The sequence below is a fragment of the Nestor notabilis genome, unplaced genomic scaffold (genome assembly GCF_000696875.1).
Source record: "Nestor notabilis isolate BGI_N333 unplaced genomic scaffold, ASM69687v1 scaffold9276, whole genome shotgun sequence".
Classification (NCBI taxonomy): Eukaryota; Metazoa; Chordata; class Aves; order Psittaciformes; family Psittacidae; genus Nestor; species Nestor notabilis.
Window position 1 is genome coordinate 8,620 of NW_009933275.1, and position 20,437 is coordinate 29,056.

Consider the following 20,437-nt stretch of genomic DNA (forward strand, 5'->3'; position numbering starts at 1 on the left):
TTGCTTTAGCTCAAGCTAAGGTTTTGGTTTTTCTCTCTTTCACGATATAACGCAACTGTAGTTGGTCCATATTCAAGATTAAATATTTCAACTCTGACTTATCATGATGTGAGGGCTCAGCTAAAGGAAAGCTGTACAGGCACGACTTCTGTGGCTGAAAAATTATTATTTATTTTATCCTTGGTATATACCACAAAATATTTTTTCTTTGGGGTTTGTTAACCATGTCTTCTTTGGGTTGTTAATTTCTTCTGAAAGTAACAGACTTCAATACTTCGTACCTGTAATGGCACATAACTATTTAAAACAGAATCAGAGTGGTCTGGGTTGGAAGGGACCTTAAAGATCACCTAGTTTCAACCCCCTGCCATGGGCAGGGATGCCTCACACTAGACGAGGTTGCTTAAAGCCCCGTCCAACCTGGTCTTCAACATGCCCTCACACTACTGTTGTATCAGAAGCCCCAGCAACGTGTAGCGTGTAGTAGCGTGGCACAAAAAAATCCAACAACAACAACAAAAAGAGGGCTTACAGGCAAAATTATTTTGAAGATATTCAGTAATATCAAGAAGAAAGAGTAATAGCCTGAAATAGCCCGAGCTGAAGTAGGAACAGCAGAGGCAGCCCTCATGGGATGCACTTTTCCACACATGGGCAGCCACCTTCTAACAAGCCTCAATGTCTGCAAACTGTAGGTCGCTTTTAAAATGAGGGGATGGGGGATCTAGTGTTTGCCTTCCACTACCATTACTGCTCAACTCATTCCCTGCAGTTGTTTAGATGATTTTACTGAAGTATTCAGAGACCAGCAATCTTTCATAGTTCTTGCAAAAGTTCTTTACAGTCATGATACCATGGTACCATCATTGTAGGATTTATGCTTAAAGCTTTACCGAGAAGTGAGAAATGAGTTTGAAACAAGGGTTATTTCATGCACTAACACTCCTCTATAGCAAATATGTGTTCTAAACATTTTCTCAGCACTACTGCTTAAGGCATCACTTCAAAAAAATTCCTAAAGTTATGATCCAGCCCAAAACAGAGCCACTATTTAGTGTTCACACTGCAATGGTACATCCATTTGCAAGTCCCAAGGGGACCTAGATGAGAAACAGCTTTTACTCACAGATTTCAGCTGTATACCCTGCCGTATCTGGTCTAACAGTGCATCTCTTCCTGAGCAGGACACCGGTCGACTGTTCTGTTCTACTTTTTTTAACTGAGCTCCTTCTCTGATTTGATCCAAGAGTGCCGCTTTGTTTCCCGCAGGAACTGGAAGCTGGTGATCAACCTCTGAAGTAAGGCCTGGTGGTGGAGGAGGACCAGGAGGGGGTGGAGGAGGAGGTGGTGGTGGAGGAACAGATGACCCACTTGCTGGCGGTGGTGGCGGTGGAGGAGGGCCGGACGGTGCAGATGATGAATGCACAGGTGGTGGTGGAGGGTACATCCTGTTTGGAGGAGGTGGGGGCACTGCTGCACCAGGTCTAGATGGAGGTGGGGGTGGAGGTGCTGCTGTGGGAGCTCTTGACGGAGGTGGAGGTGGTGCCCCTCGGCCCCTAGCAGGGGGAGGAGGAGGGCCCGAGCTATGGGGCGGTGGCGGTGGAGGGGGTCCTCCTCTGCACGGTGGTGGTGGAGGTGGAGCTGAAATGAAACAAGACAATTTGCAATCACATGCCACTCAATACCCCTAAGTCTTTCAGAGACTAGCAGAAAAGAAAAACGGCTCTGCCTTGCCTTTTGCAAGGATCTCTGTGCCTGTGCAAATGTTACCCATTTTGGATTAAGATGAATATAGCTGAATAAGCTATGCTTAAGATCAATGCAAACCAAGCTGAATAAAGCCACTGTGTCCGCTGCATATTTTGTAATAGAATCAACATGCAGGAAGCAGGTGCAGGACATAAAAAGACAAAATAAGCTTGGCCATTAATTTTTGTTTGGTCCTATGGTAGTGACTGCTACTGTTTCAATTTCTCATGACAAAATGCAGAAAAAAATTCAGAAGAATCCTCTAGAATTTTTTGACCCAGAAAAGAAAGTGGTTCTAGAAAATACATTTAAAATGAAATAGAGAATTTCCACTTTATAACCTATCCATTATTTTATTAGGGAATTACAGAGGCAAGTATTTTTTGAAGTACTATATTCCAGTAACAAGAAAAAACTACTAATGCATCATGATGTAGATGGCTTTTAGTCCCTTTTACTGAAAATTAGTTCCAACAATATGTTTATGGCAGGGATGGTAGACAGGATCACTTCTATATGAAGTGGCCTTGAAAGGTGCTTGCTCTGCTAATGGCACTTGAAATAGCACCATTTCCTCTTCCATTAACCATCTAATGGTTTATGGTACTTTTGGTTGTGTTATTGTTGCACATAACTACTTAATAACCCAGGTGCCACCATACAACTAAAAATTCACGATCAATTTCACATGCTTTGATAACAAAAAGGGTATCAGGCTCAAGATACTTCTTTACTACTTCTACTACCTCTTTCCTGTTACATGCTGAGAAATCAGGATGTCTGTGGTGGAGTAGAGAGGGAAGATCCCTAAAAAAGGGATTTTGAGGAAGTGCCTCAGTGCCTCCTTTCCTGCTCATCTAGAGAAACACACCCCTCCTAAAATTGTGCGTTACATTCTTAAGTTCCACAAACTACTCTGGGCTTTTTCCATCCCTTCAAAAGTACAAGCCTGGGAGAATCTCCTCTCCACCTTCACAGATTTTCCAAGAGACATATTGCCAACATTCTTGATTTTAAAAAAGCCCACCACTTTCTGGCTGACATACCTGCAGTTTCCTTTTGGGCCATTGGAGGCCAGTATTTTCAAACGTAACTTACTCAGCAAGCACTACAGTTTTCTGTATTACTGAAAAGATACACAACATGGTCACGCTCTAGAGTCTGCAGTGCCTGTAGATTTTGAACACAAGGTTTAAGTTTTCCTGTGGGTTTATCTGCATCGTATCTAGAGAGATATGCCCCATTCCATCTGTGGAAACAGAGTTCAGGAGTTTTTATAAGGCTTGTCTGCACTCAACTGAGTGAAATGAGGAGGAGCAAGGAAGGAGCACCATTACCTCATCCTCTCTCCCTTCCCCCTCCCCAGACAGATGGTACAAGCAAAACAAGAATATAATTTAGGTTTTTTATAAACGCACATTAATCTGAATATTGCCCTTAAGAAAAAAAGTTCGTAAAAATCTTCTATTGGTGGTATTGTCACTAAAAAAAACCCCATCGACAGTACCAAAACCAGGGAAAGGGCAGAAAAACCAGGAAAGTAACTTCTATCTGAGCAGAACAATGTGTCTGCAATCTCAAGTCAGCATCCTGGCAGAGTCAATATGTAAGCACAGAAATTCTTGCAATAAACAGAGAAAAATGTGTTTCAGCTGAGAAAGAACACTTCAAACAGCAGTCAAGCCTCCACATCAAACAACGTAATTGTGGATAAACTCACTGAAATACTGGAATATTTTATCTGCCTCTATCAGAAAGCACAGAGGTAAAGTATCATCATGCATGTAAAAGGCGAGGCAGCTTTTCTTTCAATTTTATACATGCAAGTGTGAAATTAACACATACTTAATAGAAAAATAAGCATTTTTTAAGTAGTTTAAACTAATCATAAGAATCCAAGGCAAGTCTTCTCAATCCAATTTTATGGTCAGCAGTCTAGGATCAACAACTCTGTAACCATTTAAACAGAGTTAAGATTATATAAAGAAACTGGCAGATCTCTCACCGAGAAAAAAAAAAATCCAAACATAACTGAAATTTTGCTTGCAATTTAAAGAAGAAGTTTGACTGTAATTTTTAGTATTGCAGTCAAACAGGTGTGGACTAAGGCTTCTCATCTAGGAAAGAAATCACACAGCAGCATGAATACTTTGAAGCATTTGCTTAGGTGCCAGCTGAAATACATACCGCTCCACCGTGGGGGACCTAAGGAATAAATGTACACAAGTCACTGTTCCCTGAATCTGTATCTCTTTAGTCACTCAAACAATGTATTCACTAGTTTCAAACTTCTATAATTTCAATGGCATTTATATCCTATTGCTCTTGAGAAGCATTCTAAGCAAATTTCCTAGAGTTTCACACAGGCAGTGTAATTTTCAGACTGACTCGCTACCTTCCACTAGATAATGCATCAGCTGAGATCACATTCAAAGGCTAGGAAGGAAATGGCTTGTTTGGGAATTCTTTTGCAGCAGAAGCCTGCTCAAAACCAGCACTTTTTACTTTAAAATAGAGAAAAAGCCTTAAAATTTTTCATGTAAAGTTTGCAGGTCTCTAGCTGTTGCAAGGGTCATCACAGAGTGCTGCCAGGGTAAATGGGCACGATGCATACACCGGTCAGCCATGTACTACCACTATAACTGACAACAGCAGTACGGCTTCTAAGATTTTAACTTACTTAAAAGATTGAGATTATAAATAAATATGCAACATACAGAGTCTGAAAAACCTGTACTGAACATACTGCATAGTTTTGCAGTCAGATTAAATGCTACTGGAAATTACTTAACTGACATAGGTAGAGATCCTTATTCTTTAAGGAACAAGTACTCTCAGGGGTCATGCATGAACATTTTTACATAGCGTATGGCACACAGAAATCCAGTACAACTGCAGTGACATGAAGTCCAGAGATGAGAATCAAAAATTGTTCATCATCGAGGGTTTCTACTCTAACCCTTCAGGCAAAAAATGCCCTGCTAGCTTTTACGTGGAAATAAAAGGAATCCCACCTTGTCTGCGCAGTTCATTTTTAACAGCTTCCACACCTCCTGTTTTTTCGATGAAATCATATATGACCTTTGAAGTTTCTTTGTCTTTTAGTTGAGCCTCCGAAATTCCACACAGATCAAACAGGTTTTTCAGTTCTGGGTCTAAGTTGTTCACCTGCAAGTAAAATTCAGTTTTAAGTAGCTTGAAATAAGAAGATTTTTAAAAAATATCATTTGTATTGGAAAAAAACCAAGCCATGTAGTTAAAAGAATATCAAAGCCAAATATATGTCAGAAAAGGCTGGTTTAGGAGAGAGAAGTACCTTCCACAAAAACTTAAGTTTTGCATCTTTTCCCCTCAGTCCCAGATCCCTCCTATTCCCTTGTACGACAACTTCTCTCTACATTTGCATCATACTATAAAAATCACAATTTATAACTATGTTTATTTAAAGCCAGTCTTCACAACTTTACATTAAAAAGCCTCCATAACTTTTAATCATTCAGTGTCTTGAATAACTTATTAAATTACTTACATCAAACCCTGTGTTTGGATCCCAACCAACATGTCCAATGTGTCTAAAAAAGCAGAAAAGTCCATTTAATCAGCATAAAAAGGACCTTGTTCACTAAAACAGGACACCAAGATAACTCAAGATTATTACCAGCTTCTACCTCCAGGCTCATTAAGACACTAAGCAATTCTTAATCCTCAATGCTCCACTTGAAAATGGAATAGTAAAACTTCCTTACTCCCACTTTTTGTCAAGTCAGAAGGACCAAGCAGAGTTTTCCCCTTTAGGTTATAGTCTGTGGCAAAACATGAAGGTTCCGTGTGCATATGGATGGTGATGGAACGACTGCACAGAGATCAAGGGAGAAGTTTAGTCTTTATATAGTAACTGGACTCAAGCTACTATCAAGGTCTTCAGTGTCATGCAGCTGACACTGAAGAAGACCTCCCCCTCCCTGTCATCACTGTTGTTTGTTCTCTTACCACCCTTCTACCATTCACTTCTTCCAAAGTCAAGTCAGGACTGTTTTCAGTTGCCATCTTCCATTTCACATGGCTATCAAATTATTATTTTTATGTGATACTATAATCAGCTAAAAAAGGCAGAAGAGTTTTTGCCCCTCCAAGCTACTTCATGCAACTGCTTGCTGGCTACAGAAGTGTAATGTTACCAGCACTCCGTGTTTTGGGTTTCTTTTGCCAATGGCCACTTCTAGAAACTTAAGACAGTTTTCAGGGAAGTCCCACTCAGTTTTTAAAATACCAGGTGAGCTGTCAGCATCCAACACAGTTCAGGCTATGTTTGTCAAATGACGAGGATTGTTTTGCTGTCCTTTTCCAGTGCCTAGCACAACAGACTTTTGTCATCTTGCTTGGGTCTGTTAGTATCAACAGCAGCACAAGTTTACTTAATGAGAATACTGATGCTCAATGATCATTTTTGGTCTTGGTGTAACTACAATCTGTTAACCAATTAATTTTAGGGGCAATAAGTAAAATACCTGGTTTAAGATGACATTACACTATAGAAAAAGCAAAAAAAGAAAAGCCCCTGTTTTGCCTAAATATTTAATGCCTTTCATTACCAAAATATGGGATGATTTATGGACATTTATGCAATGTATTCTAGACATTAAGCTACATTATGCTTCACATAAATTAGACATGCATTTCCTATACAGAGTCTCATACCTGACTGTAATGTATTAACTAGCCTATGTGAATTGACAGAAATTTACCCGCCAGTGTGATCTTACCCATGTATTTCTACATATCTGTGCAACTCAGGGTGCTCTTTTAAGGGGTTGTGAGCATACAATTCAGAACTTAGCGCACTTAATTGATATTAAATTTCAAATTAAGTAGTGTTAGCATTATTTCTCCTTCATTTTTCATCCCTCAGAGTAAATATGTATGAGTAACTTAAGTGTAACACGCTTGTTTTCAGAGGTCTTTTCAATGAAAATGAATGCTTTACCACATAAATGCAACTCTCATGTTACTTAAAAGAATGTATACAGCACTAAGGTATGTTAATGGTAAGTAGCATTCAGTATTTTTTATTTTTTTTCAGAACACTAAAAATCCACATCTGTCTAACAGAAGGTATTAAAAATCTTATCTACTGATTACAACTTTGATCTGGCATGAACAGTGACAGTGCTAGTCTTCACCAGTATCACAGCTCAAGCTGTATACACATTATATACATGATGTCTAACATCACCAAACACCAGTTCCTGTATGTTTGCACAAAACAAGCAATTAAAGTTTCTTACATAGTAATAAGACACACAGCTGCACTCTACAGGAAACTTAACTAGACTTTAAGCCAAATAAAATAGACTTTCAATCTTGTTTTGCAAAGGTTCACCACTGACAATTTAGCATTACATTTAATAATACTAGAACGTATGAATGATCCTAGGGAAGCATTTTAGCTCATCTCTCCTTTTACTTTCTGTCCACTATCCCATTCCACAAAGCACTCTCTCAAAACACTGTGCAGTAACATTACTGTAACTGGTAATGCCAGAGTTACTTTTATGGAGTTTTATTCTGGGAAAGCATGTCAGTGGAAGTGATGCAAAATAATGGTCCAAGAGAACAAGACTTCCACTTTTGGCATGTAAACCTCACACTGGTTTTTTAATGCTTCACAGAAACTGATCTTTCCTGTAACTGAAGCTCGTTATTGCTTTAGCAAATAAAGGCAACAGATTAAAATACCAAACTGTAGTTCAGGGAAACAATAGTTAATTCAGTAAAGTGACCAAAACCAAGTTTCATGAAAGTGAAGCTTAAAATGAATCATCGCAACTATTCTAAAAGATTAAAGATACATAAAAAATTGTATGAGAGAAAACACAACCCACTCCCAAGAGGTGTACACGTGCACACTGTACTTTCATTGCAAGATATGGGTACTAAGCCATGTACCAGAACGAGTCAGTTCGTAAGCAGAAAGCCAGAGACAAAAACACGGCTACTTCATTTCCACTGTTACGACAAGCCAGGACCTGCATATGTTGACTAAGCAGGCACTGCTGTAAGAATAACAACGTCAAGGAGTTGACCATTGAGGCTGAATAGGAGTCTGCACTGAGCTGACTACAAAAGGAGTATCTTTATGCAGCTAATTTTTTTCTAACTTTTTTTAGGATAGCAAGTTACTTTTTGTTTACAGCTGCAGTAAACTCCTCACCTGTGTATAAGCTAACTTGCTTTTACACCCCACAGCACTCCAGCTAGCATTCACTGTAGTTCATGGTACACACAATAGACACACATTCAAGTCTTCAGCGTTGCAAGTGTAATTGTATCACAAACACACACAAAACCCAACAAAAAAACCCACCCACCAAGAAGAAAGCCCAAACTCAAAAAAGTCCTTACTGGAAATTTGATGGCGTTCCAATATCTGCCTTTGTCAATCTTCTCTTTTTAGTTTTTCCTTTCTTCTTTTCTTTGGTATACGAAATATTGTTGACTTGTGGAGTATAAAATCTGTTAGTTGTGATTTCCGGGTTTTTGATATCGACAGTTGCCATTGGTAGATTTGGGCCTGTGAATATAAAGTACAGGAGTTTTACTGCTGTGTTTCAACAAATCCATACTTAATCTACAAACTTTTTGGTTTCTGGAGTGTAAAATACTTGTTCTGTAACCACAGCTCTACATGCCAAGTGCATCCAGCTGGGTTCTGGATGTCAGACAACAGACTAAGTTATTTGCTGAAGGAAAAGAAAAGAAAAAAAAAATGCTGTGAGAGTAATAGCAGAAGAATCTTCTAAACTAGAATTTGATTTGGGGTTGTTTTTTCCTCCCCTCGAAATTTGGCAAGAAAGCAATATTAAACTGAAGAACTGTCAGGTACAGAACACAGTGAATGAGACACATTAAGATACAGCACAGCTACTACCCTAAACAACACTGAAGAAGTGACTGCCGTAAACAGTAACACCAGCACACCATTACCCTGGCAGCACAACCTGATCTTAAAGAAGTGGGAATTTTAACTTAAGAAGCCCAAAGTCGGAATGCTTTCTGCCATTGCACACAGAACACGAACATCACCAGAACTTCAGAAACCCGCTCTGGATACACTGTTGTCTTCAAATTCAGGACACTATCTATGGAACTACTCAGGGTTTCTTATGCCTTACTCTTTGACTGGTTTGAAAAATAACAGAAGTCCCAGATAAAAAACAGAGCTTGAACAGTAGTGACATAAAAACAGCACCAGAAATACAAATTAAACACTCAGAACATAATTTATAATTTCAAACCTCATTCTTCATTATAAACAATTTTGAATTTTTACTCTAGTTATTTAAAACACATCTGAATCATATTCCTGTCAGTTTTAGAATTATGCTACTTGTGCAATACTAGCAAATAAACATTACTAGCATGTTTTTCACTCATTTTAGCTTAGTTTTAGAAGATAACTTCTGACATAAGCGATAGTAATATTTAAATACTAAAAGGCAATTTATGCATTTTTTCATATATATATACACACACATACATGTATGTATACACACACATTTTTAAAGAAACCTACAAAAAGAATAAGTGATTTCAGGTGTGGAAGAATAAGATTAAGCAGTCAATTTTGGTCATTTTGGCAAGAAACAGTTAGAGAGCATCCTCTACTTATCTCTGAGTTATAACCCAGTGGTTAGCAAATCAATCAAACTAAGACCCATGCATCCACTCTTACTGAGCAGTCGATAAAAAAAAAGTCTAATAAGACTTGGAGAAATCTGAACCTTATTCTGACACTATTTTTTCATGACTGCATTTTGTACTGATAATTTGATGTTCTCTAAGCATTCTAAAGGGATCAACAAGCATTAAGTTTCACAGTCCAAATTCCAAATCAGAAAAGAGAAACAGACAATACAATCGATAACACAGTTGACATTTGTAGTTTAACACCTTCGTGAGAAGCACCTAGTACTAGCTGGAACAAGAAACAAGAACAAAAATGCAACACCAGGCTAGACAAAACTAATCTAAAAACATATGACAACACCTACATTCCTGCAGGGGTCTTAAAGGACAAGACTTAAAACTGCAGAAAGAACAATTTCTAGTGTTTTCTGCTAAGCAGAAATGCTTTGATCTGGAAATGTTATGATCTAGACAACTGTCCTTTGAAAATACCAAAGCATAAACTGACCACCTACGAGTATGCAAAACAATTTGCATTGTTAAAGTTCACTTCAAGTTAGCATTAAATTCATTAACTCCAAGTATTATCAACCCAAAACTTAACAAGTGGAGTTGGGTAAAATCTTCAGGATGAATTGAAAAATGACAGCCTTAATGCCATTAGATACAAAACCACTGTAGGAGTTCATTTTCACTTTAATTACCTAATTTCTCTATTATATTCTGTCTACTTTCACCCATTATATTGATATTTGTAGTTTCAGCAGGTGTACTGACGTTCAAAAAGAAACATGTACTTCTGCAATGCTTATGCAGCTGAGCTCAAATGATAGCCTGATTCCTTGGATTATAATAATATTCATACAAGGTATCACAGTAAACTCTTAAAGACAAAAATTCTTCTTACCATCAAGTTTAGACCTTAGATGTCCACGAGGGATAAAAGAACCTTGGAAAGATTTGTACTCTTCTAGAACTGCCATATTTATATCCAGTAAAATTTTTCCCATCATAAGGCATGCACCTTCCCCATCAGGTGTGGACAGCTCAATAAATGAAGGCGAAAGAGGCATATAGAGCTCATCGTTAGGAAGTACCTGACAGTACAGTGGCCTTAAGCATCCACTGTTATCAATATCTGAAACATCTTTGGAAGGAGCTCCGGAAAATGTAGTACAGAACATTTTGAAATGTTAGTTCTAGGAAACTCTCTGTATTTTATTTAGAACCTCTCTCAACATCTGTCCCAGACTACAGACAGCCCTACGATAAATGCAAACTGGTCTAGTTAACAGCTGAAACAAAATTCTGCCACATGGTTCTTAAAGATTCCCTCAAAACCTAATTCTCTGACAAATCCTTGTTTCATCCAGAACTTCACTAAGAGGTCAGTTCAACAACAATAACTCCTCTTTATTTGCATAAAGAGACCTAGCTATTACAGATGAGTAGAACATAAATCCCAGGAAATTACAGACTAAAACATTTTACATAACTGTTAATGCCAGTTTAATTTTAATCCTGCAATTCTACAAAAAAGGAAAAAAAAAAAAATCTTAAATCCGTACCATTGAAAATGCCATATGAAAAGAGAGTGCCTTTTCCATGCAGCTTCAAAGCATGCAGAAAATCCAGACAAACGAGCCCCACTAAACCAAAATTCCCCACAGTATTTCAAGCATGGATCATGTGAGTACAGAAATGTGTGACTGTTCTTGTTTTCCAGTTTTACAGGTAATTATGCATTGATACTCAGGACAAAAAAGCAGGTGTTCCTTTTTGTTGTTGTTGTTTTCCAAAGAGAATTCCACTGCATATGGAGAGTAAACCAGCTGATCCTACAACAATTTAGTCGCTTTTTTGGTCCATTCCCCCCAAGTTACATGCTGATAGTATGTATCTGGTCTAGCCTGAATTTCAAACACTGAAAGGCAAAATCTGTATAAAATACAACCTGAGGCTGTAAACCCACACCCTGACTGTATCTCACCACTAACTACAGCGGGCATGACCACACTTAACTTTTTGCCAGCAGAGACGCCAGGAATCCCAGAATTTGACAGAATCAGAAAAGAAAAATGGACAGGTTGCGAAAGAGAGGGCGGATGTCCCAGGGAAACAGTGTACTAAAAAGCAAAGATGCTGAAAGCTCTGATTAGATGGCAGAGGACCAACAACTGCAAATTCAGTATGTACTTTTCTCAAAAAAAAAAAAAGAAAAGTCTTGCCTAAGGTTTTACAGCATGAATTAGGGAGACTACTTTACAAACAAAAGTTTTTGTAGGCTTAGTTTTTACAGGTGTAGTTCTCTTAAATCTTATTCCAATCACAGATGAACTAGACAAACAAATTGCTTGCGTTACAGTTGGTAACATTTGCAGTAGAGACAAAGCCTCTATGTTTTGTGGGAGGTGGCACTACACAGTCATCCCATTTGCTCTGTGGACACTGCTACCAGGGATGCGCTGTTCAGATGAGCAGAAGCAAATGTTGCTCGAGAGGCAGAACAGCTAAAACCTTCTGAAAGCTCAGAAAGGCTGGTAAGATGATCCTGGATGGTATCACTATGATTGTTTCTAAACTAAACAACCCAGTCCCAGTTGGAGGAATCAATATTAAAAAATGCCTGGCACAAACTGATGATTGCCTAAACTTCCTCAAAACTTCATGTCTATGAAAGAGTAATATTTTTAGAAGTATTCCATATGAGGGATGTTTTATTTAGATAGAAAAGAAAGATATAACTAGTTCCCATAATTCAGGATTCATTAAGGATTATCTATTTGGTGACCTGCACCAAGATGCTTGTGTGTCTTTGTTAGCAGAAATTTAAGGCTACCACTTCAGGCCATAAGGGGACCTCAGATGATCAGATACCCTTGCTCAAGCAGCAAATGAACAGATACAGGGATATGACCTATGATCTGGATTGCCAACAGAAATATCACAGGAGAAATCACTTTTTAATTTCAGTGTGAATTCAGAACTACAAAGGCTCCAGACTTAATATTCATTGATGCGTATTTTTTCAGATGAATCTAGAAGATAAAAAAAATATATAGTTTTGACTCCTTCCATCAATTTAATAAGAGGATCTCCTCAGGAACCTGATCTTCATGCCAGTGAGACATATTCCTGAGACATAGATAGATTTAAATAATACTCCATGTAAAAAAAAAATGTTTAATATTGACAAGCATAACATATGACCAAAAGGCTACATTACAGTTACCCAGATACACTTAAATTGAGATTTTATGGATGTTTGATGAAACCTGTCATCATTATGCCTGCCTTTAGACAAATAGGCCAATTTTAAATATCATCAGGGTTCTGCCTAGTGATCCTATATAGGCATATTCTGAAGGCCAAGCAGCAAATGCAAGGTACAAAAGTTTTCTTCTCAGTTTAAACTGAAAGGCCTCTGTCCTATTTGCAACAAAACATGCTCTTCCAAAAACATTCTTTACAAATGTCAGCTAAGCCACAGATCTTTCAAGCTACAACTAAACAAATACCAAAGAACAGAAACAAAACAAGTATACAAACCTCCAGAATAAGAGGTTACTGTTTTTGCCACCACAGGACTATCCTGAACAAGTTCAAAACAAAGCTATACATAAACACTAAATTACAGGAATAGGAAAAAATAAAGTGTAGTGACTCATGCAAAAAGCTTACCATTTGGTGGGTCTCGTCTTTTTTCTGTTGGGAAAGAAAAAGAGCTATTTATTCATAGGTACCACAGCAAAAATTCACTCTAAATTTTCATTTCAGGTGAAGCTTTCAATGATGTTGAACTCAAACTTAAGAATCTATTAATATCCTTAAAGCCTGCTTGTTGTGCAGTTGTAAATAAAACTAAAAAAGCATTACAGAAAAATAACCATTCAATTTTGGATAATAAGCACCAATTTTGAATGCGCAAACTGAGTAGGACCATAAGGTAATAACTACTGAGCTAGTTTCAGACATATTTGACTCCAAAGTAAGGTGAAATATTAAAAAAGCAGCTGCTTTGGTACAACTTATCAAAGCAAGATTTTTGAAGCATTATGCTTTCTGATTTCCATTAAATGAGACTGTTCCTTCACTTTTATTTGAAATATAATTGGCACTTTTATACAGTATTGTTCTCCCACAGAACCTAAAAAGCATTATAATTATTTTTGGTTCATGCAAAGAAAATAAGACGCAGAGGGGTAAGACTTCATCTGTTACCCAACAGGTAACCAAACAGTATGGAACAGAACCAGAATCTCCTTAGTACTAATCTGATACTCTATTTACAATGCCAAACTGTTTTATAGACCATGAAGAATTTGGCTTGATGATTTAAAATGGAGTTGTAAACTTTTCACATTTCAGTGTTCTCAAAATTCTTCTTTAAATGAGATTTCCCTCGCTTACTATTAATTTCCATCCACCACAAATAGCATGTACCTACCCTGCAGCCATCCTTCAAAACCCCCAGTACACAGTTACACCATTCGTGTACCTACACACACACTTCTAAGAATTTTGGATTTGGCAGTACACATATGGGCAAGCAGCTTGTCATCTCACTATACCAAAAAAGCATGGCTCCCTAAGGAATTCCCTTCAGAACTGGATCATCTGAAATCTAACAGGGTCTCCCAAGAGTTTTGTAGTAACAATCTGTAACAGACGTTGCACTTTTCAGCAGGTCCCAAAGAAGTTAACATAGTGTATTTTTTACAGATGTAAAACCATACGGGAAGGAAGAAGGTGCCTCCACAGATGGTGCTGACCTTGTCCTAACAACACTGAAAAACCCCAACATCTACAATCCTAAGCGTGTGAGGCAAGTCAGCCTTCTATCAGTCAGCTGATCTTCAGATAGGAATAAAGAACCTGGCAAGGTCATCAGACCTTCAGAGGAAGATGAGTAAAACCTCTTGAGAATCAGCTTTTGCTGAGCAAGCCTTCTGAAGACAGACAGTTGCCTCTTAGCTGTCGGCAGATTAATTTTAGGTACAGAGGTGGAGAACCTCTGCAAGGTGTCTCAGCAAAAGGTATCAGGTCTGAGGGAGAGAGGGAAGGGAAAAAAAAAGAAAAAACAAACAAAAAAATCTTTTGGCCAAATACTGTGCTTTCTCTTCCTAGGACATTCAGCTTAAGAAACCACTGATGTTGTACTGCCAAAACAAAAAAACAACCAAATGCAAACTCAACTTTTGGAATATAATTAGAGTTTTATTCAACAACTCAGACACAGCAAAAGAGAGTACAGGACTAACTGCAAGTCACTTGGCACAGGATGGGAAGCTGGCAAAAGCACGAGGTATTCACAGGAAGCGTTAAGTGGCCTTGTGCTGTGTCATGGGAATCCATTACTATTTTCATTAGAAGAAAGAGTTCAAGAGAAAAGATACTGGAAAACAAAGCAAGACATTTAAACGCTTCCTGTAATTTTTGCTGGCTATATAGATTAATCTGTGTCCCAAATATATTAGATGTGGATTTCTGTGGTTCCCACTGCTGATTAGAAAACATGAACTCCTGTTCTGAAGTGAAGATGACCTGACTGGAGAGTGGAGGATTTCTCCCTTTCTGAAGATGGAGATGCCTACTGACTTAAACCAGATCACCTTTAGCAGCTGCCTATGTCCAAAAAACATACCTCCCTGTAGTAAGTATTCCTGGAAACAAGAATGATATCTGCTAAGACTCGAGCTGAGCAAGCTGAGCACTTCACAGATGCCCTCATCTCCCAGGCAGCAACAACAAAAGCTGTGATGAAAGACATTAAAAAAAAACCCGCAATAATGCTCTCCATATTAAGAGATGTTAATACCCAGCTTGAAGCTTATGAATCGCATTAAGAAGGGCAGCAGGACCTAAAAGCTTGTGGAGGAAAAAGGCAGCTTCAGAGAGAGCTAACAGAGCTCCCACCCATGAGCTACAAGCAGTCGATAAAAATTAAATCAAGAAGCCTGCTACTTCAGAAAGGCATTTAGAACAAGGCTCTGTTCTACAAGTCTCTGCTGCCCTTTCATGGCTAAGCGCTCAGCATGTGGAGAGGACATCTGCGTGTGTAAATGTTTCAGAAGTGAAATAATAAAAGAACTAATGGTATCTATGTGCAAGACTACCCAAAGTGAGAATGCTCTATGCTGACAAGCACCGAGAAGAGAAACAGTGTGCTCACCCTGCTTACCAGGGGAACTATCTGGGATCAGTTTAAGAAGGAAATGGAGAGGTCTACCACACATATTATCTACAGTAATTTCTTCCTAAGGTTAAGGAAGAACTTTAGGTTAACCTAAGGTTAAGAATTTAACTGACTTTAAAATAGCTAGATGAAAACCAGCCTGATATTAAAAAAATATTAAGACAACACATCAATAATTCTTTCTCTGCCTTTCTCGTTTTATTCATTTGCAAGCTTTTGTACCTTCTCTATTCGGAGCCAAACTTTCACCTCTCTGGAAATCCAGATGCGCTTACACAGAAGTTGTCTGCATACTAGAGTGCATTTCATTCCAAATGAGGAAAGCAGACTGCAGCCTCTTCTTGCAGCTGTTAGACAGTATTTTGTGTACTAGTCTCGGCACCAAGACATAGATTTGTGAGCCAGAACTGCTGTTCTTGCTACCTTCCAACAACATAAGCCTTCCGTAAGACTACAGGAAAAGTCTCCTAGCAAGCCCTGAATGGTGTAACAGGCTGCTAAGTGATCACATGAAGCACTCATTTCAGTGAAAAGCCTGTCAGATGGCATTGCTATGAAAAGAAATGTATTTTAGAAGCCATGGGAGAAAAATCCTATTAAAACAGAAGAGCATCGAAACTACTAGACTATAACATCTGTGTTTGAGAATTTAAGATGCTTTAGAATGCACACAATTTATATATACATTATAAATAATACACAACTTCTATATGTAATCTGTATTATATATAAATCTATGTATAAATTAGTATGTTTTTTATAAGCCATTATATGTAAATATATTAGCACCAAAAGCAAATCAGCTTTGACTTGGGCAAGTGAAAAGACTGTTATTTTAGAAGCACAATTAGATAACAGTTGAATCAGTGAGAAATACAGAACTCCATCTGGTGGCTTGACTAAGAAATCTCATGATCATTTAAAATTCTTGTTTTGCAGCTCTTAACAAGATAAAAAAGAAACCCTCAGTTTTTTGGGTAGGTTTTTTGGTTGTGTTTTTTTATTAAAGTTGTCTTCAAGTTCTACACGTTTGGGGAGTGAGAGTTGTTTGTTAAAAGACAATGTATGGAGTAAGCTCATCCTACAACATGAGTTCAATCACACAAACCAAGGTAACAACAGCTCAAAGAGTAAACAAGAACAACTTATATGGCCTGTGTTAAAAAAAAATAAAATCAAAACACAACTCTATGTGGAAGGACAGAGGTGAACCCCTGTCCTGTGAACAGGAGGTCTGACTGAACCACTCTTTTCCAACAAAGTTTGCTATGGCCAATGATGCAAACATGTTTCTTCCAAACTCAAGTATGTGTTTTAGACATGTAATAGAGTGGAACTTCAGGAACAGGAGACGGAAGATTACTTTTACGCAACAAATATGAATAAACAACATTATTAATGCCACTTCTTAACGACTCGCTTCTTCTCATGGAACTTACAAGCTTATACTAATTCTGAGCAGAAGGAATCTTAAAGAAGCCATTTAAGCTTCTGGAACAAATGCTCTGCACCTGAATCACCATAACTGAATGAAATCCAAGTGATACATATAGATCATGTAGGTTGCCAAGAATACTTGCAAGGATGGCACTCTAAGAAGAGGGCTTCTTCCCTCTACAGTAGTCTACAGCATTGCTAGTGCAATTCAATTCCAGAATGGATTACAAAGCTTGAACACAAGTACATGCTACATCTTACAGTAGCTTACAGATGTGCCTGAGCATATCCATGTGTTCCCAATATATGTTTTGTATCACCTTATCCTTCATGGACATATGGCTATCAGACAGGCAAGTTGTTTATAGGCTCCCTGGGAAAGGGCCAACATACAACCTGTAAGAAGCCTGAACTCCTGACCACATTTCCTAAGGCATCTTGAAGCTGGCAAAAAAAGCTCCTGTGCTGGTAAGGAGAGTATAGGCACATTATGTCTTCTGCTCTTGGCCTCCACCAAGATCACTAGTTTTGAATAAAACCTATTTCTCTCCTAAACACTGGACCAATGCCAAAAATTCATTCACATGAACTACTGAACGTACCAGATGGTAAAATCTTTGTTACAACCCACTTGGGCTGAATTTAAACAAATCAGTTATAAATGTCCCAGAGCTAAAATAGGGTTTATCCAAATGTGAAAACAGCTTATAGAATGATTTCTAGTTTTCCCACTGACAGTTTACCATTTTTGCTTCCTCCTGATACCTATTTTCAAACACCACAACCTTGAGTCCCAGCTTACAACGAAACTTATAGTAAAGAGCACTAAGTTATTTCAGAAAAATACTACTTTTGCACAATGCAGGAAAGAATCACGCTTTAACAACACAATTACTTCTAAATATAAATACGGCAGTAGTGCCTCCAGTAGCTTTCAGACACTGAAGTAGCTTCCTGCCTCCCCCCAAACCAACATAAACAAGCCTCAATTTAAGATTAATTTGAATATTTACCAGATTTTCTCTGCCGTCGTCCAAGCAAATCTGTTACTGTTTTGCGGAATAGTTTAGCTTCTTCTTCATTAGCAAAATTAAGACCAACTTGACATGTCTGAAAAACATTAATATTTCCCCACCCATGACTAAGAAAATGTTTCAAAGGCTTTCTTAAATGTCTTCTTACACCTTCTGAAGGTATGATCAAAAAAAAAATCATCACGCCAATTTGGAACCAAGTCTTAGTGATTCATTCTATCTTGGGAATGTCTGTCAACTAATAGGTTTCTAGAGATCATGGCTAACAAATTTGGGCAAAATCTTGTAGCTTGAAATCAAGAGGGGGAGAGGAATATCTGTTCTTTAAGAATATATGATACTTCACAAACACCATCTGCAAATCAAAACGTAATTTCATTAAAGGGAGTTGAAAACAGAACTGCATTTACGCTTCTGTTCTATGGATTGAGTTTTCTGGTTGAGATTAGAAAATCCTTTTATAAATCAGCTTAAAAAGCTTCAAGAACATAGGTAATGTACTTTCATAAATAATACACAGAATTAAATAAAAAACTCTGGTACACTAAAAAGAAGCTACTGTTCAAATAAAAGGCTTTTTAAAATAGATATTCAAAGATGTTGAGACTCACATCTCCAGCAAAGGTATGAAAATATCCTCTAGGACTATTATATACAAAGTTATTGTACAGCTCCTGCTCCCACAATAATTTCCCATCCTGAAAAGAAGAAAAAAAAATAATTTGAAAAACTTAGATGAATTGCAGAGTTTAACTTCTTTCACAACAGAACCTATCAAGAGTTGCAAGCTGCACGGTGTTAAGCATCTACCTTGCTATTAGCCCAATAAATGAGCTCAAACAAAATCAAAATATATTGGTACTTGTGAAAGAAGGCTATGCCATCAGGTCACTGTGTTCTGTTCAAATTCCTGGGTGTTTTCAAAAAACACCCTTCAAGTTCTACTGGGAGCAGTAAAAGTGACCACTGATAGGAATGCAGTGATAATAGCAATAGCATTAAAGGAGACTTGCAGTCTCCTGTTGTTTTCTCAGGCTTGAAGTGAAAACAGTTAACTTAAGGAGAACAAAAATCTGACCTTTTTAAGAAGTTTTATATATCTAAATGACATTACAGTTCAGAACCCAAGGAACACGTTTCTCGCTAAGTCTAACAGTCAAGTGACCAAATCACAAAGTCAAATGCAAATGCCAATCGGCAATCCTGAAGAAATCTGAGAGACTTCAAGCACTGAATGCTGACAGACAATGAGATGTTCCTGGCTGTAGAGATAACAGGAAGCTTTCCAAAGTCTCAGCAAATCAGTAAGACTTGCATTTCTCAGTATCATTTTTGTTCAAAAAAAATTATCTTGGACACTTCATCTCTTAGCTCCCACTATATGAAGTGAAATACTGTAACAGGACAAAGATCCACAGTATGAATGTACATATACGTTGTGGAGGGGAAAAAAAACCCCAAACCTGTTTGTTCTGCAGTTTTCACATGCACCAACATGCTAATCAAAAACATTGTTTCCACCTGTACAGAAGACAGCATCTATATTGTTAACACCAAAGTAAAGACCCCTGCTGAAATTCTGACAGCTATCTGTAGCAGTGACACTACACTAACTTTCACTAGGGTGACTAATCAGATCTGTAGAGGACAGCTCCTGTGAACTGCAAGAAAATTATATCTGGTATTTATTTCATCCATAAAAGCTGACATCTATGAGACACTTTAAATTTAGAATACTTGAGAAAGTTGCACTTGTCTATTAATAAGCACTGTAATTACACCACTTAAAGCACAACCATCTACTTGAGAATATCTCTGAGTTTGTAGCTACAACCTACACTCATTCAGTTCACAATGGAGAATGAATACAACCAAGAGTCTGAAAAAGAAAAAAAGACGCTTGCTTACCTTAATGTCAAATATTCTGATAAAATATGACCTCTGCGGATTGTCCTTTACAAGGCAAGCTACGCCACAGCATTTCTTTGACCACACAGCATTGCGATCTGCTGCATATATCTGAACAACTGCTGAGGACATCGTCTAGAAAGAAAAGATAGCTATTACTTTTAAGGTAAAAATCACAAATTCTACATTTCATCTTTTATCAAAGTTTCTCTTAATTTTATTACTTGTTCTAGGCAGCAACTTTGATGATTTCCCAGGTAAAGTTCAAATGACCCCAAATCACTTCTATACTTCAGATTTTCAGTTCACTACAAGATTTAGACAGTTTAAGAACTCAATTGAACTTTTTGTTCTTGCTCATAAAAATCTGCAAAAAGACTTTGCCTGCAAGTGGCAGACCAGTAACTATGGTGGTCACACAGAGAAG

At 37.8% G+C, this 20,437-nt stretch overlaps 1 protein-coding gene across 1 annotated transcript in view; it reads right to left on the reverse strand.

Moving 5' to 3' along the window:
• WASL (Wiskott-Aldrich syndrome-like) overlaps positions 1-20,142 on the reverse strand; it is a 22,214-nt gene extending 2,072 nt beyond the window's left edge. Inside the window, exons 1-8 of the mRNA XM_010016793.1 lie at positions 20,011-20,142; positions 18,714-18,800; positions 18,082-18,178; positions 13,117-13,140; positions 8,152-8,320; positions 5,279-5,321; positions 4,764-4,917; positions 1,127-1,641 (exon numbers count right to left, since the gene is read on the reverse strand). Coding sequence (XP_010015095.1) covers positions 1,127-1,641; positions 4,764-4,917; positions 5,279-5,321; positions 8,152-8,320; positions 13,117-13,140; positions 18,082-18,178; positions 18,714-18,800; positions 20,011-20,142 — 1,221 coding nt within the window. The remainder of the gene's footprint in view (positions 1-1,126; positions 1,642-4,763; positions 4,918-5,278; positions 5,322-8,151; positions 8,321-13,116; positions 13,141-18,081; positions 18,179-18,713; positions 18,801-20,010) is intronic.
• Positions 20,143-20,437: the final 295 nt, after the last annotated feature.